Genomic DNA, 21737 nt, shown 5'->3' with positions numbered 1-21737 from the left:
ACACTTGCTGGGCAGACACCCCCCCCCCTTCCATCATTTTTGCAGGGGTGCTCAGCTGCCTTGGCCCAGGCCTGGCCTGGTCATTTGCCCTCGCTTGGAAAGCTGGTTTGTGTGGCCTTTGGGCAAGGTGGGCATTTGAAAACCGTGCCGCATGGAGGGAAGACCATGCCAAAAAAAATAATAATAAGCTGGAGATTTTGGGATGAATTGAGGGTGGTCAACTTTGAAAGGGAAGCTCAACTCTGAGATGGGTTTGCGGAGATCATAAGGAAGCGGTGAAGGGACAATGACAGAGGCTGACGGATGCTATGGGCCAAAGGAAATGGGGGGGGGGTAGCAAAAGGTTTAACTCAGTGTTTCTCAACCTTGACAATTTTAAGGCATGTGGACTTCAACTCCCAGAATTCCACAGCGTTGCTGGCTGTGGAATTCTGGGAGTTGAAGTCCACATGCCTTAAAATTGTCAAGGTTGAGAAACACTGGTTTAACTTAACTGGACTTTAAAGCAATGTTTCTCAACCTTGGCAATCTGAAGACACAGCTGGCTGGGAAATTCTGGGAGTTGAAGTCCACACGTCTTAAAATTGACCCAGTTGAGAAACAGTGCCTTGAAGGATCTGATCCCCGGCGAGATTTCCTACAGTCTGGAATTCAGCCATGCCTGGTGAGGAGGTTACTTTGAAGTAGAGGGAGGCAGAAGGACTTTCCACACAGGCTGTGGCTATAGCAACAATGGAACACAGACAATACGTTTTTTTCCTCTTTCCAATCACTTTTTCCAGAACACGACTCTGCCGCACATGCCTTGGCACGCGGCCCCTCTCGCTCTGCTTATGCTTAGAAAATCTGGAACGCCTGCAACAGATTCGGCGGTGGCTGGCTCTAGCAAGGCGGAGCGCGTTCCTTCTCGGAGAGGGGCGCTCAGATCTGCTAAAAAGCCAACTGCTAACAGCCTCTAGGTTGGCCACACTCTCAGGTGTGGAACAGATGTGTTTTCCAGGTGGGGAATTGACAAGGGTCCTAGATGGGGAATCGACATGTATTCCAGGCGTGGCGTTGACATGCCTGGCAGGTGTGGAATCAGCATGCATGCCAGGTGAGGAGTTGACGTGGATTCCAGGTGTGGAATTGACGTTCATTCCAGGTGTGGAATTGACATGGATTCTCAATGGAGAGGAAGGGATGCACTTTGCACTGGCTCAGAGGCACTCCTGAGAGCTAGAGAGGTCACCGCAGCTGCTTAAAAGTGGCTGTTCGTCCTGCTATGCTGGTGCCCCTTTTGGGGGGCATTGTGAGGTTTTATTTTGAATTTCCAGCTGTGGAAGTCTGGGCCCCTGTCTTAGGTCCCCAAGCCTTTGGGGCTCAAACTGCCTCCCCCGTGCATCAACCCACCGTGCGAGGCTCCTTGGCACTTGAGCAGCCAGCATGACGGTGAGGAGGAAGCACAGATGCTCCTCACCACAACTTGCCAGCAGCTTCAAAGAGACTCGCTCTTCCCATTTCCTTCCTTTCCCGCCCCCCCCCAATATTGCTATTTCTCCCTGTCCTTAGCAAAAGCTGCCAGCATCCTCCCCCCCCCCACTGCCATTGCCATGGCTACCTGCTTCTCCATCACCATGGCTACCTGCTCACACTATTATTATCACCACCATTTATAAACCACTGTTGCTACCCATCCTAGTCACTGTCACTGCTGCCAGCCCCTTCCTCCTGGCGGCCGAAGCATCGCGCATGGCTGTTCCCTGGAAGCTGAGCCAGCCTCTCCTCCAGTTTTCTCGCGTGTAAGAACCATCCCTGGATCAGTCCGACGTTTCTTTCCCCTTTTGAATCAGGGGGGATCGGTTACCAGGAACCCCGCTGTCTCCTCTCATGGGTTCCTCTGTAGTGGATCTCTTAAAACAAAGCCCCTTCACGACCAGCTGGGGTTCCCAAGGTGTGGCAGACCTCCCCACCCAATACCCACGCTGTTGAGGGTGATGGAAGTTGGAGTCCCACAGCCCTTCTGGGGTTTGGGAAAGGAGGAATCTAGTCAGTTTGAGGCTTTCTCACCCCCATCCCAAAAAAGGATGTGCAGAACTCCTCAAAAGGCTCCTGACGAAGATGTACCCCCACATGTTCCAGAAAGCACCCAGTTTCTGGTCTTCAGCCAGGGTGACTTATTCGCAGCTGTGTGTGTGTGTGTGTGTGTGTGTGTGTGTGTGTGTGTGTGTGTGGTTAGGGAGGAGATTTCCTTCCTTTGCTCCTTCCTTCCCTCCCTCTGTCCTTCCTTCCTTCCTTCCTTCCTTCCTTCCTTCCTTCCTTCCTTCCTTCCTTCCTTCCTTCCTTCCTTCCTTCCTCCCTCCCTCCCTCCCTCCCTTAAAAAAACATTTTTACACTAATGGGAAGATGCAGAATGGGGAGGGGGGCATCCCCACGTCCAACGTTTTGACCTGGTCCCCTGCTTTTTTTCAAGCGCGGGGGGGGGGGGAAAGCTCCGTGTCCGAAGCCGCCTCTGAATCCCCAAGTCAGCCAACTTACCTTCTCCAACCTTGGGGCTCTCCGGTCGTCTCCCCATTCATAACTCCACGAATGACGGTTGTCTGAACTGCCCAGGGACATTTTCCAGGCTTGCTGACCGCCTAACAGAAGCCCCTCTTCGGCCTGGCCTGGAGATCAAGTCCGCCTTTCCAGCAAGGCAGCAGCTGAGCTGGCCTCTGGAACCAGGAGGCGGGGGCACGGTCGGCGGGTGCGTTCCCCCAAACCTTTCGGGGACCCCAGGCCCCAAACCGCCCAGCCCCCCCCCCCGGCATTTAGGGGAAAGTCGAGAGGATCCCCCCCGAAGCTGCCTTTGGCCGGACGCCCCCTTGAGAAAAGTCACCCTCGGCACACTTTGGGACATAAGAAACTAGGGGGACATGCTGGGAGGGAAGGCGGGGGCCCTGAAAGGGCGGGGGAGGGATCCCCGAAGCTTCATTCATTCATTCAGAAAACAAGACATTCAGACGGGCGGCCAGAAACTGTTTCACTTCGGTGGGCGGGGCCAGATTTTTTTATGAATGAGACGATAGAGGGGTTGGGCCAGCAGAAGGCGGAGACATGCAAATGTATTGGCAAATGACGCTCCTGGCGTCCAGGCGTGTCGGGAACATCAGGGAGCGGGGAATTTATGACTATTTGTTATGATTTAATAATTTGATTAACGGTTTAAAATGATTTCATGCCCAGGGCGCTCGGTGGCTCCCACCGCAGGGCGTGGCCAGCCAGGTAAATTGAGCTGAGCGGACCAATAGACGAATCGCAGGGCGTGGCTAGGAGGCAGGGAGGGGAAAGAACCAATGGCTTGAATCAACGACTCGATTATGCAAATCAAGGGCGCACTTTCGGAGGGGGGAGTTTTATGCAGATGAGTCAGGCGGCTCGGCGGCGGGAGTATGCAGATATATTGGGCCACCGCCCAATAGCTCGCTGCGAGGGCGGGTCCCAACGGGTGAAGTTCCCGCGGAAGAGCCAATGGCTGGACTCGAGGTTGACGCCATGCAAATTGAGTCTCCCAGCTGAGCCAATGCCGGATCTCCACCGCGAAAGGGGCTTTGTAAATAAAGCGGAGCCGAGGGAACCAATGGCGCGGCTCGATTGGGCCAAAGCGACGCGCGGCCGGGGCCCAATTGTTTGAATGGGAGGCGTGGCGCTGGGCCGGGCGGGCTAATCAGAAGCCGAGTCTCCCAATCCGTTTCGGGCGGGCGAGCCAATCGGCGCCCACATGCAAATGAGGCGGTGACAGCGCCGGAGCTGCAGCTGCCGCCGCCGAAGCGCAGCACTTGCGCCGCCGCTGCGCTTTCCCGGCGCCGGAGCCGCCGCCCGTCCCCTGCCCGCCCGCCCGCCGAGCGCTGCAACCGGCTGGGGGCACCATGATCCGCGCCTTCTCCTTCCCGGCCAGCCCGGAGCGGAGCCGGCTGCGCGCCTGGCTGGAAGGCACCCTGGCCGGCTTGTGCGAGCTGCACTTGCTGCGGGAGCGCCAGGAGCGGCGCGTCCGGCAGGCGCTGCGCATCGCCGCCGAGCCCTCGGCCGCCAAGCCCGGGAGCAGCGAGCCCGGGGGAGGCGGGGAGCCTTCGCCGGAGGAGCAGCTGGTGAGCCGGGGGGGGGGCAGGAGGCAGCGGACCCAGGCGGGGAGGGGGCGCGCCGGATTGGGACCCCCGGAGGGGGAGGGAGGTGGGGCGGCAGGTGAGGCGAGGGGAGGGGTCGCCGCAGCCCGCCCTCCCCCTTTTCTGCCTGGGGGAGGGGTCCTTGACATGCTCCGGTGGGGGAGGGGGGTCCTCGGGCTGTCCCGCGGGGAAGGGGCGTCGGAAGAGCCCGGGCTCCGGGTGGGTGGGTGGCCTGCTCCTTGCCCGACGTCCGCGGCGGCCTGAACCGGCCGAGACGGTGGAGGCGGACGATCCCGGGTCCCCTGCGCGGGCTCCTTTCTCCGCAGTCGGATTAAGGGGTCTGGGGGCGGCAAGGATGGAGCAGGAGCATGCGCGCGCTGGCGGGATGGGGATGGAAGAGAGGCGCTCTCCCCCTTTCCGCCCCCTTTCCTCCCCTCCCACCCCGCGTCCTCCGGCCCTGGGGAGGCTTGGGGGGCAGCGGGCAGCTGCGCCCCGTCGCCTCCCTTCCGCGCTTGGTTGGGCTCCGTTGGAAGAAAGCAGCAGAGCCCTCTCCCCTCCCCTCCTTCGCTCGCCCGACGCCAGGCTGGGTCTCCGGCTTGCGCCAGGACCGCGGCAGCCGGGCTCGCCGATCCATCCGCCGCTGCGGCTAACTCCGGGAGCGCAACGCCGCTTTGCTCGGCGGGGTCTTTTCTGGGCAGGCGGGCCCCCCTCCTCTCCCTAGGCAGGTTCCTCCCAGGTCTGCAGGACTACACCTCCCATGATTCCCAGGCGAGCTTAGCTGGGGTGAAGGGGTCGAGCGGGACTGGGAAGGCGGAATCCACCCTTGGCTGGGTGGAAAAACGGTCCGCCAGCTCCCTTTTTCCTGCTCCGGGAATACCGGCTGCTGAAGAGGGAAGCGATTCCCCGGCAAAGGCGAGCCGAAGGGGAATCGAGACGACTCCGGATTAAAGCGAGGCTTGATTGTGGCATTCGGAGCGGGGGCAGCTGGATTGCCCGTTTGACATTTTTTGGGGGGGAGGGAGGGGATGGCTCTTCAGAAAGGGAAAGTGTTTGCTGAAATGCGGGGCGATCCCTGGAAGTTTAAAGAAGGAGCCAGTAGATCCTTTCCTTTTCCCTCTGAACCATCCCTTTTTCAGGTTCTGGTTCATGAGTTCCTCCCTTTTCCAGTTCTGGTTCATGAGTTCCTACCGGTTGGAACTGGATGCGCTGGCGCTTTTATCGGGGAGAGGGTTTCTCAAGACATGGCTGGCCAGGGAATTCTGGGAGTTGAAGTCCTCAGTCTTAAAGTTCGCTAGCATGCTGGCCAAGGGATTCTGGGAGTTGAAGTCTACATATCGTACAGTGGCTAAGATTGAGAGAGAGACTGTCCTAGACGAGAAGACTTAGAAACATTTAGCTGGCAAAGAGGGCACGACAGCTGCCATCATATCTTTGGAGGGCTGTTGCATTGTAGAGAGTTCGAATTTCTTCTCAGATGCTCCAGAAGGCAAGACTAGAACTCATGGGATGAAACTTAAGGTGCCAATTAAATATTGGGAAGAATTATATTGACTTTTGGAGCTACCAATCAGTGGAATAGGTTATCACATCCAGCGGTTTTTTTTTCGCCTCTTTCCTGGAGATTTTCAAACAGAGGCTGGGTAGTTATCAAAGGGGATGGTGTCATGAATCCTGCAGTGTGCAGCGGGTTGGACTTGATGACCTCTTAGTTCCCTTCCAACTCTGCAATTCTCTGAGCTGCTGGTCAACATTGTGGGACCAGCCAGGCACACTTTGTGAGGTTGGCACGCAGTGGCCATCGCTGCCAGATGGAAAATTAACAGGTGACCCAGCCCATAACGTCCAGATGGTGGCTTGTGAATAGATATTGCAGTATTTAGCTAGCAATTCTATGTTGGGCACAATGAAAGCTTGTATTCTCAGCCTGCTGAATAGTGTTAAGCACCAGGACTGACTGTTCCAACAGATAATTCCTTCATTGAGAGAGGCTCAAAGTCATGCAACTTTGAATTTATGGTCTCCTGGGTTGAATTGGCTCTTTCCTGTCCTGGTTGGAGATGATAGAGATGGACAAGTCCTTTGTTGGGGACTTAAGAGCCATGCTGGAGATATCTGGAACCCACCTAGTTCTAGCACAAAGCAGGATCAGGCAAGCATGCCCTGAGTGGACTGAAGCATTGAAGGATCTCTGAATTTTTTAGCAAAATTCCCAGGGCTGGTTTTCTGCATGATGCTTTGAAATGTGTTGCATTACCATCTTTGTTACTCCACAGCTGAAGGTGATGGGAATTGCAGTCCAACAGGGCCTCCTCCTGGGAATCAGTAGGCTAAGGACTTCACTTTGAGTTCCTTACAATGGAAAGGTGAACTGGAGTCATAGAAGGAGCTCTGAGGTGTCTGGTTGCATGCAGTTGCCTAGACCTCTTTGGCCAACCAATGAACTCAGGGGTTTGGGGGAGAGAGGAGTCGTCTCCTGCCTCTTGGGCTGGCCTGGTTTTCTGAGGCAAAGCTGGCTGGGGAATTCTGGGAATTGAAGTCCACTCATCTTTAAGTGCCCAAGGTTGATGAACATTACCTTGAACCACCCCTTTGCCAGCTCCAGATGTGCTGGGTTGAGATGAGAATTTGGGAAGTTGATAGTGGTACAGACCCCCCAATACCGTGTACTCTTCCCTTTCTCCATTTTTAGATGAAAATAACCTTCTTTACATTGACTTTTCTCCTTTCTTCCTTCCCCATCTCCTCCCTCCCTCCCTCCCCCCCTTCCTTCCTTCCTTCCTTCCTTCCTCCCTCCCTCCCTCCCTCCTTCCCTTCCTTTCTTCCTTCCTTAATCTCCTTCCTCCCTCCTTCCCCCCCTACCTACCCCCGTCCCTGGAGGGGTAAGAGATCTGTGTTTATCTTCCTGAATCTGAACCCCCCCCCTCAGTTCCCCCCCCATGACTCAGTGACTGTTGTCAGGTTTTTCTAAAGCAAAACTGATCTTCATTCACCCCACCGTCCTCATTTTGCACAGTTCCTTCAGAGCATCCTCTGCAGCAACCAACCTCCGAGCCATTGGACTACAACTCCTATCTTCCCCAGCCCCGGTGATGGTTCTTAAAGGGCCACCTTTTAAAGTCCGTCATATCCAAGGGGAGCGTCCTGGACCACGAGCTGAAACTTGCGGTTGTAAACTCAAGCAAGCTTATTGTTCATTTCTTCCAACAGGCTGGATTTTTTAGGGGGACTGTGGAAATGGCCCCACTTCGTGTGTGTGTGTGTGTGTGTGTGTGTGTGTGTGTGTGTGTGTGTGTCAGGTCAACCAGGCACCAGGAAAGCCATGTCAACACCATAAAGCAGGCGGCACTTTGCTAGGATGGAGGGAGAAATGGGATAAGGAGGACTCTGCAGAAGGTTGGGATAAGGTCAGCCCTGAGGGGTGGGCAAAATGGCCCTGGGTGGGGGGTGGGGAGGACCCAAGATAGACAAACAGGCCGTAAAGGGACAGGGGGTGAAGGGCCATCGGACAATTTAGGGCAGGGCAGGTAATGAGAGCGAAGGTCAGAGTACTAGTAACAAACGTTGGATTAGCTGTGCTCACTTTAAGGACCCCCAAAAAACTGCAGCTGGAAGGACACCTGGACTTTGCCCTGGAGGAGGTTGCTGTTGTGTGTGTGTCTGTGTGTGTGTGTGTGAAACTTCCAAGGTGGTGACTGTGATGGGTTCAAACCTCTGCAGTTGGGTAGCTCTTGACATATGACCACAAGCGGGATCAGAATTTCCCCTGCGGTTGTTAAGTGAGTCATATCATTCTGGGACCCCTTGTGGTCGTAAACCATAGAGGAGCCCATGGGAGAGGAGGGGTAAACCATAGAGGAGCCCATGGGAAAGGAGGGGTAAACCATAGAGGAGCCCATGGGAGAGGAGGGGGGAAGGTAAGAATTCCCGGGGAAAGGAGGTGGGAGGGAATCCACTCCTCCTGACCTGAGTCTCTTTCCCAAACCATCCCACAGGCTGTGTTTGCTCAGCTTGGATAATCTGCAGAGGGAGAGTTGGCCTCCCCCCCTTCCCTCCCCCCCCATGTCCCCCTCTTGTCTGAAGTCTTATCTTGGAATTTATGATGGTTGGGGAGGAAGAGGGTTGGGCCAGGACTTCCAAATGCCTTCCTCATGGAGAAATGGTTGATTATCTCAACAACCCCATCTGAACTAGGAGGTGTAGACTTCCTCACTCTCTCTCTCTCTCTCTCATTTTTCTCTTTATTATCTCTCTGTCTGTCAATCATTTTTCTCTATTCTCTATCATCTCTCTATCTCTGTGTCTGTCTGTCAATCATTTATCTCTTTATCTACTGGTATCTCTCTCTGTGTGTCTGTCTGTCTACTATCTATCATCTATCTCATCTATCTATCCTCTATCTATCTATCCATCCATCCTTCTAGATTCTGTTTCATTAACTAAATAAGGCAGGAAAACTCCACCCTCCTCTTCCTCCTTGCCGACATTTATCTTTGTGCTTGGTTTGTTTTTTCTAATGTAGTGAAGCCTTCCAAAAGGTGATCTAAAATACAAAATGTTCCAGTTGGTTCTGCCATGCCAGGGATTGACGAGGTCCTTTGGCTGCTGTTCCGGAGAGGCTGAAGGAGCTTTTGGCAAGCTCTTTCCTGCGTTCCCCCCCATCTAGGGCAACTCTGCTTGGGGGTCTGCCTCGTCTCCTTTGAGTCACTACTTACAGATGGTGCAGTGAGTGATTCAGATCTTTCAAGAAGGAAGGATAAAAGTCCAGACCCCCCCCCCTCTCTCTCCCTAAGCATAAACTTAGGCGGGCTGAAATGTTTTGAAGTTCAGCTTTGAACGTGTGTTTATAAATTGTTTGAATTTGGACGTTGCAGACGTGAAATCCAGCCAGAAAATATTCACAATCCCGGCATCTGTTCTTAAAAGTTCTTTGTGGATGGCTTATCATTTCCAGGAAATTAGCAAGAAAAAAAGAGAGAGAGAGAGGGTACTGGATGGGAAGGGGAAAAAGCTCATTTTAGCTTCCTACATTACAGCTTCAAAGACCAGCCTCTAGGGCAGTGGTTCTCAACCTTTTTAATGCCGCGACCCCAAACCGGTCGTAAGTCGAGGACTACTCAACCGGTCGTAAGTCGAGGACTACTCAACTGGTGCAGCACCGTTTGCAGAATGGGACTTTGGGCGGGCTCAGCAGGGCAGAGACAGCCTGGACAATTCCTATTGGCTTTGGAAAGCCAATAGAATTAGACTCTATTCAAGAGAGTCTCTTCTATTGGCTTTCAAAAGCCAATCGAATAAAAGGGAGGAGCACAGCTAAGGAAAAGGGGGAAAAAATGGCGGACTGCGTTGTTTGGCGACCCCCGTGAAATGGTCGTTCGACCCCAAATGGGGTCCCGACCCACAGGTTGAGAACTGCTGCTCCTGATTGAAACTTGAAAGTATCGATACAAGCTCAGGGTTGCAATGAGGGCTCCTTGGTGCTCTCTGGGCTGGGTGGTTCCCTTTCCTTGCAGATGTTTCATGACCCAAATTAGGTAACTGTCATCAGTGCCAGAAGTGGGATTTGCAGAGGAGGAGGAGGGAGGGAGGGGGAGACTGTGGGGGATCCTCTGGACTCTCTGGGCTTGGCGCTCTCTTCTCGCCCTTCCTTGCAGACATTTCATGACCCAGCTAGGTAATATCATCAGGGCTAGAAAAAAAATGAGTTTGCATTGATGATGTTACCCGTCTGCAAGGAAGGGTGAGAAGAGAGCGCCAAGTGGAGAGCATCAAGGACCCCATAGTCTTCCCCCCCCCGTCTCCTCCTCCTCCCAAACCCCACTCCCTTTTAACACTGATGATGTTACCTCGTTGGGTCATGAAAGGTCTGCAAGAAAACAACCCAGCTCAGAGAGCATCCAGGAAGTTTTGCAAGAACCGCCACTCAAATATAATATATTTTTTCTCAGAAACAAGTTCCAATGAATTGGATGCACCACTGAGATAAGCAAACACAGGATAATTGGCGACACCCCCTCGAGCTTTGCAAATCTCCTCTGTGTGTAATTGCACTGTTGGCAGTAATTACGTAGCCCCCAACTGTCAATGCATTAATTCCTCATCTCACTCATAGAGACCCAGAGCAGAAGGAAGACACATTTGACTTTGCTTGAGGCTTCATATTTTTTCCTGCCTTGCCCTAAAAGCCATTTTTAGTTAGGAAATTTCGGAGTATCTAGTGTTTTTCTTTTAAAGACAAAAATTGGAAGCTTTTAGCTGTACGAATGGTCCTTGACTTACAATCACAATTGAGCTCCAAATTGTTGTGGCTGAGTTTTGCCCCCTTTTATGACCTTTCTTGTTAAGTGAATTGCTTAAGTTAGTAACATGGTTGTTAAGTGATATGGTTTCCCCCTTTCATTTTGCTATGTTTTTATTCCTGTGTATATCTGTCTCCACGGTATCTTGAGTTTTTTTTTTTTAAGTAAGTTTTCGAGTTTCTGCTTTTTACCAATTGTTGTGTGACTTTCCTACACTTGGCAAGGATTTTAGTTGGCACCTATCGCATGTTGTCCTGAGAATTGGCTGAAGGTTGGGCAGCTAATAAACCTTAAAAATAAGGCAATAAAAGAAAGGAAGAGAGAGAGAGAAGAAAAAAAGGAAGGAAGGGAGGGAGGGAGGAAGGAAGGAAGGAAAGAAAGAAAGAAAAAAGAAAGAGGAAGGAAGAGGAAGAAAGAGGAAGAGAAAGAAAGAAAGAAAGAAAGAAAGAAAGAAAGAAAGAAAGAAAGAATATGGTAAGGAGGATCTTGGATTTGTCAGCGGGATGATGGAGAATCTCCATAAACCGTCAGCTGGATCTCTGTAGCTGGGAGAGAATTTTGCCAATAATAATAAAAGCTTCTTGCTGATCAAGATGATGGGACTCAGATCAAAGCCTTCTCCTCAAAGGTCTTTCTGAAAGTCCTGATACCTTTCATAATCCTCAGCCTATTGCTAGTTTGGTCCATTGGAGTTGTAGTCCCATAGGAGGACACACAGGTAGGGAACATGGTGTTGTGTACTTACAGACCTTAGAATATGTACTCAGAAGAGCAACAAAGATGATAAAGCAGGGATGTGCAACCTTGGCACCTTGAAGACCTACTGGACTTCAATTCCCAGAATTCAGCATGGTTGGCTGGGGAATTCTGGGAGTTGAAGTCCACAAGTCTTAAAGTTGCCAAGGTTGGACGCTCCTGGTATGGAGTCTCCCGCATGAGCAGGGGGTTGGACTAGACGACCTCCAGAGTCCCTTCCACTCTTATTTTTCTCTGTTCTATCCAAGGGATGTGTCTGCGCTCACCTCCTTCATCAGACAAGTGTGTTCTTAGGCAATAACACTTGGCAAAAAGAAACCACCTTATTTGATTTCCAGGATATTAACCCATCGTCCTAAATCTAATCCGTGACTGCTTCCAGCAGGAAAACAGAAGAGGAAGAACAAAAGGGGAAAATGCAAATTTCCTCTGTAATTAAGTGCAAAATGCAAAAGAGGAGGGGGTGGGAAGCTTTGCAGAAGCTGCTTTAAGCAGAGGGGTGGGGAAGGTTTTCTAAATATACTCAGGGCAAAGGAGATAAGATAAGGTTGGCAGGAAAGATCCTGTAACAATGGAGAGGCTTTGCTGGGTTTTTCAAGGGAATTTACCATTCGGTAAAACGAGAATGGACTAAGCTCGCCTTCCCCAACCTGAGTCTCTTGCAGATGGGCTAGACTTCAATTCCCATAACTCCCTAGAAGCCTAGTCAAAGGATGATGGAACTCGGAGTCTAGCCCATTAGGAACGGGTGTGCTTCAGAAGGTAAATAGATAGATGATAGATAGATAATGATAAACAGATGATAGATAGATAGATAGATAGATAGATAGATAGATAGATAGATAGATAGATAGACAGACAGACAGACAGACAGACAGACATAATGATGATAGATAGATAGATAGATAAACAGGTGATAGATAGATAGATAGATAGATAGATAGATAGATAGATAGATAGATAAACAGGTGATAGATAGATAGATAGTCAGATATAGATAATGACGATAGATAGATAGATAGATAGATAGATAGATAGACAGATAGACAAACAGATAGATAATGATAGATAGATAGATATAGATAGATAGATAGTCAGATAGAAAATGACAATAGATAGATAGAAAGATAAATAGAAAGATAGATAATGATGATAGATAGATAGATAGATAGATAGATAGATAGATAGATAGATAGATAGATAGATAGATAGATAACCTTTATTGTCATTTTTTACTGTGGGCACAATGGCACATATTAAAAATGAAATTTAGTTGCTGGCTCTCAAAGTGTACACATACGTAACTAAACATAGTATATACAACACATGTATAGACCTACTGCACCCTTACATTTAAGTACCATATAAACATTATTCACTGTCCATCTTGAATACATAACGGAAGGAGGAAGCTTGAGAGTTCACATGGTTAACACTGTATGGAACAAAACTGTGACTGAATCTGGATGTTCTGCTTCGGATACCACGGAGCCCCCTCCTCCACAGAAGGTAACAAGGAGAACAGGTCGTGAAGAGGACATGTAGCATCCCAGACAATCTTGCGGACCCTGCTCAAGCAACACTTCTGTACTATGTCCTGGGTGGAAGGGAGGGAACTGCCAATGATCTTTTCTGCCGTCCTCACCACTCTCCGCACCACCCTCTGCACCGCCTTCCTGTCCGAAGCAGTTTCCTAATTAACCAAAGAGGTCATTGGCACGTCTTGGCTACTAGGAAGACCCTTCTCCTTTTGCAAGGATTTGTGGGCTGTGGGGAGGCCACAAAGTCTTCTCAAGCTGTTTTCCGGAGAAAAAAAAAGTGAAGCTGGAACAGTTCTGGCTGCCTGAGCTGAAAGTCAGCCACATTATTGGGGTTTTTTTTGAGCAAAAGCTCTGAGCTTTTGCAAATTTTTCTTTCATCAAAGCACATTCCTCTCCTAGTCCGTAGATTGCAAAACCAGAGCCTGGAAATACACAACTGGAAATATTGCACTAAGAAATATCAAAGTAAGCCCCGATGAAGCAAGCAGGCAGGCCTTGCTAAACTCTGCTGGTGCCTCTGAGCTGCGTTTCACTACAAAGTCCATGGTTATCAGCCAGCGCTGCCCCATTGGGGTCAGAATCCAGCACACCTGCAGGACCTCAAGTGAGGAAGGAGGCTTCAGTTTGGCAAGAGCTGCTCAGATCTCGAAGCCAAGCTATATCTGTGGTTCAGTTTTCACTACAAAGTAGGTTTAATGAATGCTAATTAAATATATTAGCCAGTTCCAAGCAAGGAGATAAAAAGCTCAATTCCTTCAGGGCTGGTTTCCTTCATTTTCATAATAGGGAGATCTGGGAAGGGGTCAAAAAAAGTCAAGATGGCCACAGTGACGGTGGATTCAAAGCAAGTCCTGGTTGCAATCCTGGTTTGTTTGTGCAAGCCCCCTCAATAAAGTGTGCTTTTCCAAATTTCTCCAGGGATTCGTGATACACAGTTTGAGATATTTTGCCTTAAACCGCTCAGCATATCTGAAAAATAAGTAGGCAGCTTTTTTCCTTGGAATTTTCAATTCCCCCCCCCCTTTAAAAGTCAGTCCAAATGCAGCATCCACAAATGCAGCAAAAATAAACGAACATTGCAAATACTGTACAGTTCCATTTCTATTTCCACCTTGACTTTTCTGTTGCAAGGAAATCATATCACCTTGCAATCACTCTTCAAAGTTTCTCTCCTAATAGCTTCCTGATGTTATTCCTTCTCTCCCCCTCCCACCCCACTTAAAAGCGAAACAATCTGGCTGTTCTGACTTTATGGGTTTTATGCAAGGGTTTTTCAAGGTAATTATATCTTAGCTGCAATTCCAAGGACTATATGTTTTATAACTCTGGTTTCATCAGAGTTTTATTGTGGGAAATGCCCAAGGAAAGATGGGAATTAGAATAAAGGCAAGTGGAGCCCTTAGGAAAAGCTGTCCAGAATGATGAAATTGACAAGCTGGGGTTGTGAAATTGACTAGCACGTGGTTGAAGCACCAAGGATGGCGCTTGAAAATAAAATATCTAGAGCAAGTAAGCACAAGTGAAGAACTATAAACCTGTTTGTGCTGTAACTGGGTTATAAACAAACAGGTGATCTACTTCACCGCTATATTTCTCTGGCCGTTTCAAAGTGTGTGTTTTTGTGTTTGCACAGCAAGCATATACTATGTGCATATACTATGCACAGTAAGCATATAGTGTGCTAATGGAACCATGCTTGTGTTTGAGATATTCCTGACTCCACAGAACTGTATATATGAAACGCTCTCTGAGTGTCGTGGCTTCCTTGCAGATGTTTTATTACCCAACTAGGTAACATCATCAGTGCTAGAAAGAAGGAGGTGTTGTGGAAAGGAGGAGGTGGAGGACAATTACAACAATTGATGCTCTCTGAGTTTGACAATTTTCTTGCAGACCTTTCATTACCGAACTAGGTAACATCATCAATGCTAAAAGGAGGGAGGTTGTGGAAAGGAGGAGGAGGAGGAGGAGGAGGAGGAGGAGGAGGAGGAGGAGGAGGAGGAGGAGGACGACAATAACAATGACAACAATTGTGGGGTCCTTGGTACTCTCTTAGCTTGGCAGTTTTCTTTTAGACATTTCATTACCAAACTAGGTAACATCATCCGTGTTAGAAGGGAGTAGGGTTTGTCCTTATTTTTATATACTAGTGGCCTGCCCTATCAGCGTTGTCAGTATTTTTCCTTGATTATGCTGTTGTTTACTATTAGCTTGTTCGTCTGTGCTGGTAGTTCCTTGAATTGGGGCATTGTGTACTTCTTGATTGTCGGTCTTGGTGTTAATCTTGGTGTTAATCTCTGCTCATCTGGGGTGTTGATTGCTGCTGAGGAAGCTGTTTTTTGGTCTTTCCTTTTGGGCTTTTGATCCTCTCTTTCGAGTGATTTCAAGGTAGATCCAGCTCCTAAGCTAGTGAGCAACAGGGGATCTGTAGGGCCAGTTTAAAACTGCAGCTACATCTGAATCCTGGGTTGCTCACAGGAAATGCGGAGAAATTCAGAAAGGAGACACGGAGACCGTCATGAGTCAACTGAATATAATCTATCCATTCCAGAGTTGCTTTCTTGATTCCTTAGACAATCCACCTAATCCCCCAGAGGGAGGGAGAGAAGAGATTCCAGGAAGGTCGGAGATAAAGAATATATCTCCTCTTCGGAGCCTGTCTTGCAGACGGAATAAAGTCACCCCAGTGTAGATTATTTTCTTAAAAAGCTTTGAAGATCGCCTTCCTCTTCCTTTAAGGGATTTCTTCCTAGATCCTGTAACTGGAATCGATTCAACTGCGCCAGGTAAAAAGTAGGTTAGATGGAAATTTTGACAGGTGAGGGAGACAATTTGAGAGCTCTTCCTTCTTAGACAAAGGCAGGCAGTTTTGCAAGGTGGAAATGCAAAATCTGGGAGGTTCCATAGCCTTAGCAGAGCAACCAAAATGATTAGGGGACTGGAGGCTAAAATACACGCTGCAGGCATTGGGTATGTCTAATTTAAGGAAGAGAAGGGCCAGGGGTGACATGATCACAGCCTTCTAATGTTTGAGGGGCTGCCAAAGAGAAGAGGGGATCAAACGGGGCAAAATTAATCCACGTCCCACTTAGCAACCAAAAACGTTGGGCTCAATTATGGTCATAAATTGAGGACTACCTGTACTGGCATATCTTGGCTAAAGCTTTTGTGGCGTGTCAGGGAATTCTGTGTGCAGGGCTGAGAGTTGTGCAAGAAATAATCAGGAGGAAAAAAAATGTATTTTCCGTCAGTAGAAATCCATGGGTTAGGTCAGGGGTAGGCCACCTTGGCTCTTTTATGACTTGTGGACTTCAACTCCCAGAATTCCTGAGCCAGCCACGCTGAGGGGAAAGGGAGAGGTTTCCAAGCTGAGCCATGCTGGCTCAGGAATTCTGGAAGTTGAAGTCCACGAGTTGCCTACCCCTGGCGTTGACCTGTGTTTCTCAATCTTGGCCACTTGGAGATGGGTGGACTTCAACTCCCAGAATTTCTGAGCCAGCATGGGGGAATTATGGCCCCCTCATGACTTGTGGACTTCAACTCCCAGAATTCCTGAGCCAGCATGGGGGAACTATGGCCCCCTCATGACTTGTGGACTTCAACTCCCAGAATTCCTAAGCCAGCATGGGGGAACTATGGCCCCTTCATGACTGGGGGACTTCAACTCCCAGCATGGTTCAGCTTAGAAACCTCTCCCTTTCCCCTCAGCATGGCTGGCTCAGGAATTCTGGGAGTTGGAGTCCACCAGTCATAAAAGAGCCAAGGTTGCCTACCCCTGGGTTAGGTTGAGACAAAAACAAGCAGCTACGGATAAAAGCCGGGAGACGTTTTTCTTCCATGACCTCATCCAGACAGTTTGGAAGCAAAACCCCTGCTGGGCCTAACAGCTGATAGGGAGGAACAGACCGGAATTCACTTGAAGGAATCTGCTGAACCCGTGACCACAGACTGGCTTAAGAATGCTCCAAATTCTTCTCCGGTCTGCTTCCTTCCTTAATGACCTGACGTAATGTGTCTCAACCTTGGCCACTTGAAAGAATGGGAGGACTTCAACTCCCAGAATCCCCCAGCCAGCTTTGCTGCTTTAAGTTGTGTGGACTTCAACTCCCAGAATGCTTTTTTGCTTTATTTTGCTGTGCTGATCACCAAACATTCTCCAAGATTTTGTGTTGTTACCTTCCAATCTTTGCAATCTCTGCTTAGATTGTCTGGATGGGGACATCTGAAGAGCTTTGCTCTTTGCTCTTTGCCCCATTGTTTTCCTGTCCGGAGTTTGACTGATGCTTCCAAACGAGTCGTTTTTGTCCCTGGGGCCACCATCTGTCTGAAGGTCAAAAGCTGCCCCATAGCTCTCCCCCCACTTCCTTCTTTTCCCAGTCTCTTTTCTCTCTTTCACATCCACACATCCACCCTAGACAGACACCAAATACAAATACACACTCTTCTGCAGCTCCCTGTTCCATCTGGCTACCACGATGATAAAACGTGGGGACTTCTGACCTCATCTACATCTGGGGGGAGGGTTGTCAAGCAGGAGAGCCTATACCATCTCAGACAAGTGACTAGCCTCTTCTTAAAAACCTCCAGTGATGGAGCGCCCACGATTTCTGGTGGCCAGCTGTTCCACTGGTTGATTGTCCTCCTTGTCAGGAAGTTTCTCCTTAATTCCAGGTTGCTTCTCTCTTTGATCAATTTCCAACCATTGTTTCTCGTCCTTCCTTCTGGTGCTTTGGTGAATCATTGAGTATATACTTAATATATGATGCCTGCTCATATCATTGAGTATATAATATATGATGCCTGCTCAATAGATATCTACTATTACCTGCTATGATACTACTATGGATACTACTATATAGACTACTATATAGATACTACTACACCTACTGCTATAGATACCAAAGAGGCAGTAATATCCGCTCCTCTTATGAGACCAACTGATGATTTTCTGGGTTTTTTTTAGGATGCCCTTCCTGAGTTGATGTGGGAAATGGAACAGCAGCTGGGCTTATTACGACTATACGGCAATGAGAAGACGTGCGGGGAGGCAGTTGAGACAGACAGCTGGCCTAGTTCAGGTATGGGGAGAAGAAAACATGGCATTTGTTTGAATCTTGTCTCCTCTTGCGTTTTCCCTCCTTCTATGGCTGGTGTCAGAAGTGGGATCACGGGCAATCTGGCCTTCTTTGCTTGGCTGGAAATCTGGGGGGTCACAGGAGGCTGGTAACATAGATACCCCTTCTTCACCAGGTTTCTACGAGGGTCAACAATCGGCAGTGGCCTCCGATTCACCAGCTTCTGGATTTGAAGATTCTTCCTCCAGCATCCCATCAGCATCTGGGTCCTATTCCCGAATCAGCCATCTGGAATCCCGCCTTGGATATTCCAACGAGCGCCCCAACTCTGTAGGTGGGTAAGAGGAAGAAGGTGGCTTGATTGGCAGCTGGCTAGTCCTGGGTGGAGAGAGGTCAACCTGATAAAGGGGAATATTTGGAGCTCAGGTTGAAATGAGGGATCCTTGGTGTTCTCTGAGTTTGGGGTTTTTTTCTTGCAGACCTTTCATTACCTGAGTAGAGACATCATCAGTGCTAGAAGAGAGTGGGATTGGAGGGGGAGAGAGAGGAAGAGGAGGACTGTGGGGTCCCTGGTGCTCTCTGAGCTTTGTGGTGTTCTTGCAGATGTTACAGCAGGAGGAGGAGGAGGAGGAGGAGGAGGAGGAGGAGGAGGAGGAGAACGACAACTGAGGGGTCCTTGGTGCTCTCTGGGCTTAGTGGTCTTTGTGCAGACATTTCATGACCCAACTAGGTAACATCATCAGTGCCGATAGCGTTACCTAGTCCGAGTAATGAAATGTCTTCAAGAAAACCACCAAGCCCAGAGAGCACTAAGGACTCCTGACAGGTAGACTTGGATTCAGTGTGGACGATTCCCTGAAACAGCTTCAGCATTCAGAGCTTCAGGGGGTTCAACTCCCCATCTGAGCGCTCTCTCTCTCTCTCTCTCTCTCTCTCTCTCCTTCCACAGGGGACGTAGCCAACAACAGCAAGGAGAGAGCCCAAAGGAGCACCATGCCACGCTCTTTCTCAGCCCCCTACGCCTCGTCCCAAGATCCGTCTGCTGAGCCGCTGCCCACCTGCTTCCCCCCAGACCCTTTCTTGTACCCCAGCCCCCTGCATGCAGTGGCCCTGCAGAGCCCCTTCTTCCAGAGCCCCCTGTACGAGGACCCCACCTTCTCCTCAGCCGCCTCCCGGGCCTTGTCCTACCCGGAGGACTCCGATGGCAACATTGAGGCCTACGGGAACGACTTCCAGCTCTACACGGAGGCTGCCTCGCAGGGCCAGCGGGTGGAGGGCTACATCTCCCGTCTCCTCCGCCGCCGCAGCCAGCTGGTCAGAGGCAGCAAGCCCCGGACGAGCCTCAGCTCGGAGCCGTCGGCCAAAGGCGGCGTGGTCCGGCAGAGCAGCCTCTGCAAGCGACCCACCGAGCTGCTATCCCTGCAGGCCGAGCGCAGGCACCCTCCGGCCATGGAGAGGGGCAGCAGCACCCCCTCGCCCTGCGGCCACGAGGGGGGCGCTGCTGTCACCACCACCCGTGTCTGGTCTTCATGGGACGCTGCAGCCGAGAGGACTTTGGCCGCCAAGACGGTGGCGGAGGACTTTCACCCACCTCCGTCCAGTCTCCGGAAACCCCCCAAGCTGCAGGCGTTGGCCCAGGGGAGGTCTCCCTCCCTAGACCCCTACGACACTCTCTATCCCTCATCCCCTCTGTTGGACAGGGAGGAACGGTCCTCACGGGGAAGCGTCCAGGAGCCAGTCTCCTACGAGTCTGAGGAAGGAGGTTGCCTGATGGTCAAAGCCCAGTACATCCCTGCCCAGCAGCCCCCTTGGGCCCAGCAGGCTCACCGGGCGGGCAGGAAGAAGCCCCCACCCCTGAGCAAAGGCCGCTCGGTGGAGCTGTCGCCCGAGCAGGTCCCTCTGCTGGTGAGGGAACGTCCGCGGGTTGTGGCCCCTGCCAAGAAGTGCCGCTTTACAGAAGAGGGGAGTGACGGGGCTGCGAGAAAGGGGGGCGGGAGGAAAAGTTCCCCCAAATCCAAGAAAGCGGCTAGATCTCAATCGGAGAACAGCCTTCTGAACAGGTCCCGGCTGAAATACGGGACTGTGGACCGGGAGGAATCAGCACAGAAACCGTCCCGGCAACGTCGGTTGCACAGGAACACGGGCAGTGGCTACCGCAAGTGGAGTTCAACAGCTGAGCTCTCTCAAGAGGAGCTGTCTCCCGGGAGCACCGTGGAGCCACCACGGGGCCAACAGGGGCCAGGCCCTGCAGGGTACACCTACCCAGGCAGTGACTCCGAGTATTCTGGCGAGCCAGCCAGGAGGGCCCCCGTGTGCCGCCTGGAGGAGAGCCTCGTTGGTGGAGACAGCGACTCCAGCCTGAGCGACAGGGACTCACCCCCACCGTACAGCAGCGGCGCATCCAGTGATACGGACGAGAGTGGGGGTCTCGTGTGGCCGCAGCAGCTCTCCCCGCAGCTGGTGTCGGCATCCGGCCCGGGAAAGGCTGCCAGCGGGCAGCCCAAAGTGTTCGTCAAGATCAAGGCTTCTCACGCACTCAAGAAGAAAATTATGCGCGTCCGGTCCGGCTCGCTCAAAGTCATGACGACGGTGTAAAGAAGCACTGTTGGTTCCTGCAACGTCCTGTTGGCTCCCCGACTTTTGTGGGGGGGGGGCGGCAGAAAGTTCCCCTTGAATGTGTCTCCTCTTCCCTTTCAGCAGCCAGAAGCCAGCAAGGTGCCGGTCCAGGCGCTGCTCAGCTTTAAGTCTGGGTTGGAAAGAAAAACACTGGAAAAAACGAGGCAGCCTTGGATGGAAGGGAGATTTGGGACGCTTTTCTCTTTCCCGGAAACTGTTGAGACTGCGGCTTCCTGGCTCCCCTTCTTGCTAATTCCATCCATTCTGAACGGAGAAGTATTTATAATGGCTTTCTTTTCTTTCTTTCCTTCCTTCCCCTTTCTTTTTTCTTTCTTTCCCTTCTTCCTTTCTTTCAGTTCTTTCTTTTCCTTCTCTTCTTTCTCTCTCTGCTTTTTTTCTTTCTTTTCTTTCTTTCCTTCTCTTCTTTCTTTATTTTTTTCCTTTTTCTTCCTTCTTCCTTCTCCCTTTTTTCTTTCTTTCCTGTTCTCTCTCCTCCACCTTCCATCCTTCTTTCCTTCCTGCCTGCCTGTATTTCTCCCCTCCTTCTTCCTCTTCTGCCTCCTCTTTCTTTCTTTCTTTCTTTCTTTCTTTCTTTCTTTCTTTCTTTCTTTCTTTCTTTCTTTCTTTCTTTCTCTTTCTTCCTTCCCCTCTCTTTTTTCTTTCTGTCCCTTCTTCCTTCCATTCAGTTCTTTCTTTTCCTTCTCTTCTTTCTCTCTCTGCTTTTCCTTTTTTTTCTTTCTTTCCTTCTCTTCTTTCTTTATTTCTTTCCTTTTTCTTCCTTTTTCCTTCTTTTTTGTTTCTTTCCTGTTCTCTCTCCTCCACCTTCCATCCTTCTTTCCTTCCTGCCTGCCTGGATTTCTCCCCTCCTTCTTCCTCTTCTGCCTCCTCTTTCTTTCTTTCTTTCTTTCTTTCTTTCTTTCTTTCTTTCTTTCTTTCTTTCTTTCTTTCTTTCTTCCTTCCTTCCTTCCTTCCTTCCTTCCTTCCTTTCTTTCTTTCTTTCTTTCTTCCTTCCTTCCTTCCCTCCCTCCCTTCCATCTTTCCCCCTCCTCTTCCTTTCTTTCTTCTTTCTCCCTTCTTTCTTCTCCCAGACTTCTCAAGAGTCCACGTTTTGTTTTAAAACTCCAAAAACTTGAGTCCACCCTGCCAATCTTGTCTACAGATATTTCTTCTCGCTGTGTAAATAAAAATCTATGGTTTTGTTTGTGTGTGTTTTAGTCGAAAAGCTACTGGAATCAACCTTTGGTTGGGCCACCTGGTTCCCAAAAGGAACCTTTCAAAAACCAAGACTTTAAAAAGAAGAAGCAACTTGCAGAATAGATCTCTCCTACCCAC

The 21737-nt window shown here is 50.2% G+C and overlaps 1 protein-coding gene across 2 annotated transcripts; it reads left to right on the top strand.

The window, feature by feature from the left end:
• Positions 1 to 544: 544 nt before the first annotated feature.
• DACT3 (dishevelled binding antagonist of beta catenin 3) lies at positions 545 to 20807 on the top strand. Of its 2 annotated transcripts, none has more exons than XM_039325087.1 (4): positions 545 to 1781; positions 17678 to 17792; positions 17965 to 18123; positions 18739 to 20807. In XM_039325087.1, the coding sequence occupies exons 2-4, from the start codon at positions 17696 to 17698 to the stop codon at positions 20382 to 20384; spliced, it is 1902 nt and encodes a 633-aa protein (XP_039181021.1). In that variant the 5' UTR covers positions 545 to 1781; positions 17678 to 17695; the 3' UTR covers positions 20385 to 20807. The 2 variants fall into 2 exon arrangements, with proteins under 2 accessions (XP_039181021.1, XP_039181020.1); XM_039325086.1 differs by lacking the exon at positions 545 to 1781 and adding an exon at positions 3888 to 4106.
• The last annotated feature ends 930 nt before the right edge of the window (positions 20808 to 21737 follow it).

Source organism: Crotalus tigris, unplaced genomic scaffold, assembly GCF_016545835.1.
Source record: "Crotalus tigris isolate CLP2741 ecotype Arizona unplaced genomic scaffold, ASM1654583v1 scf7180000024316.1084291, whole genome shotgun sequence".
Classification (NCBI taxonomy): domain Eukaryota; kingdom Metazoa; phylum Chordata; class Lepidosauria; order Squamata; family Viperidae; genus Crotalus; species Crotalus tigris.
This window is presented reverse-complemented; position numbering and strand designations above follow the sequence as displayed.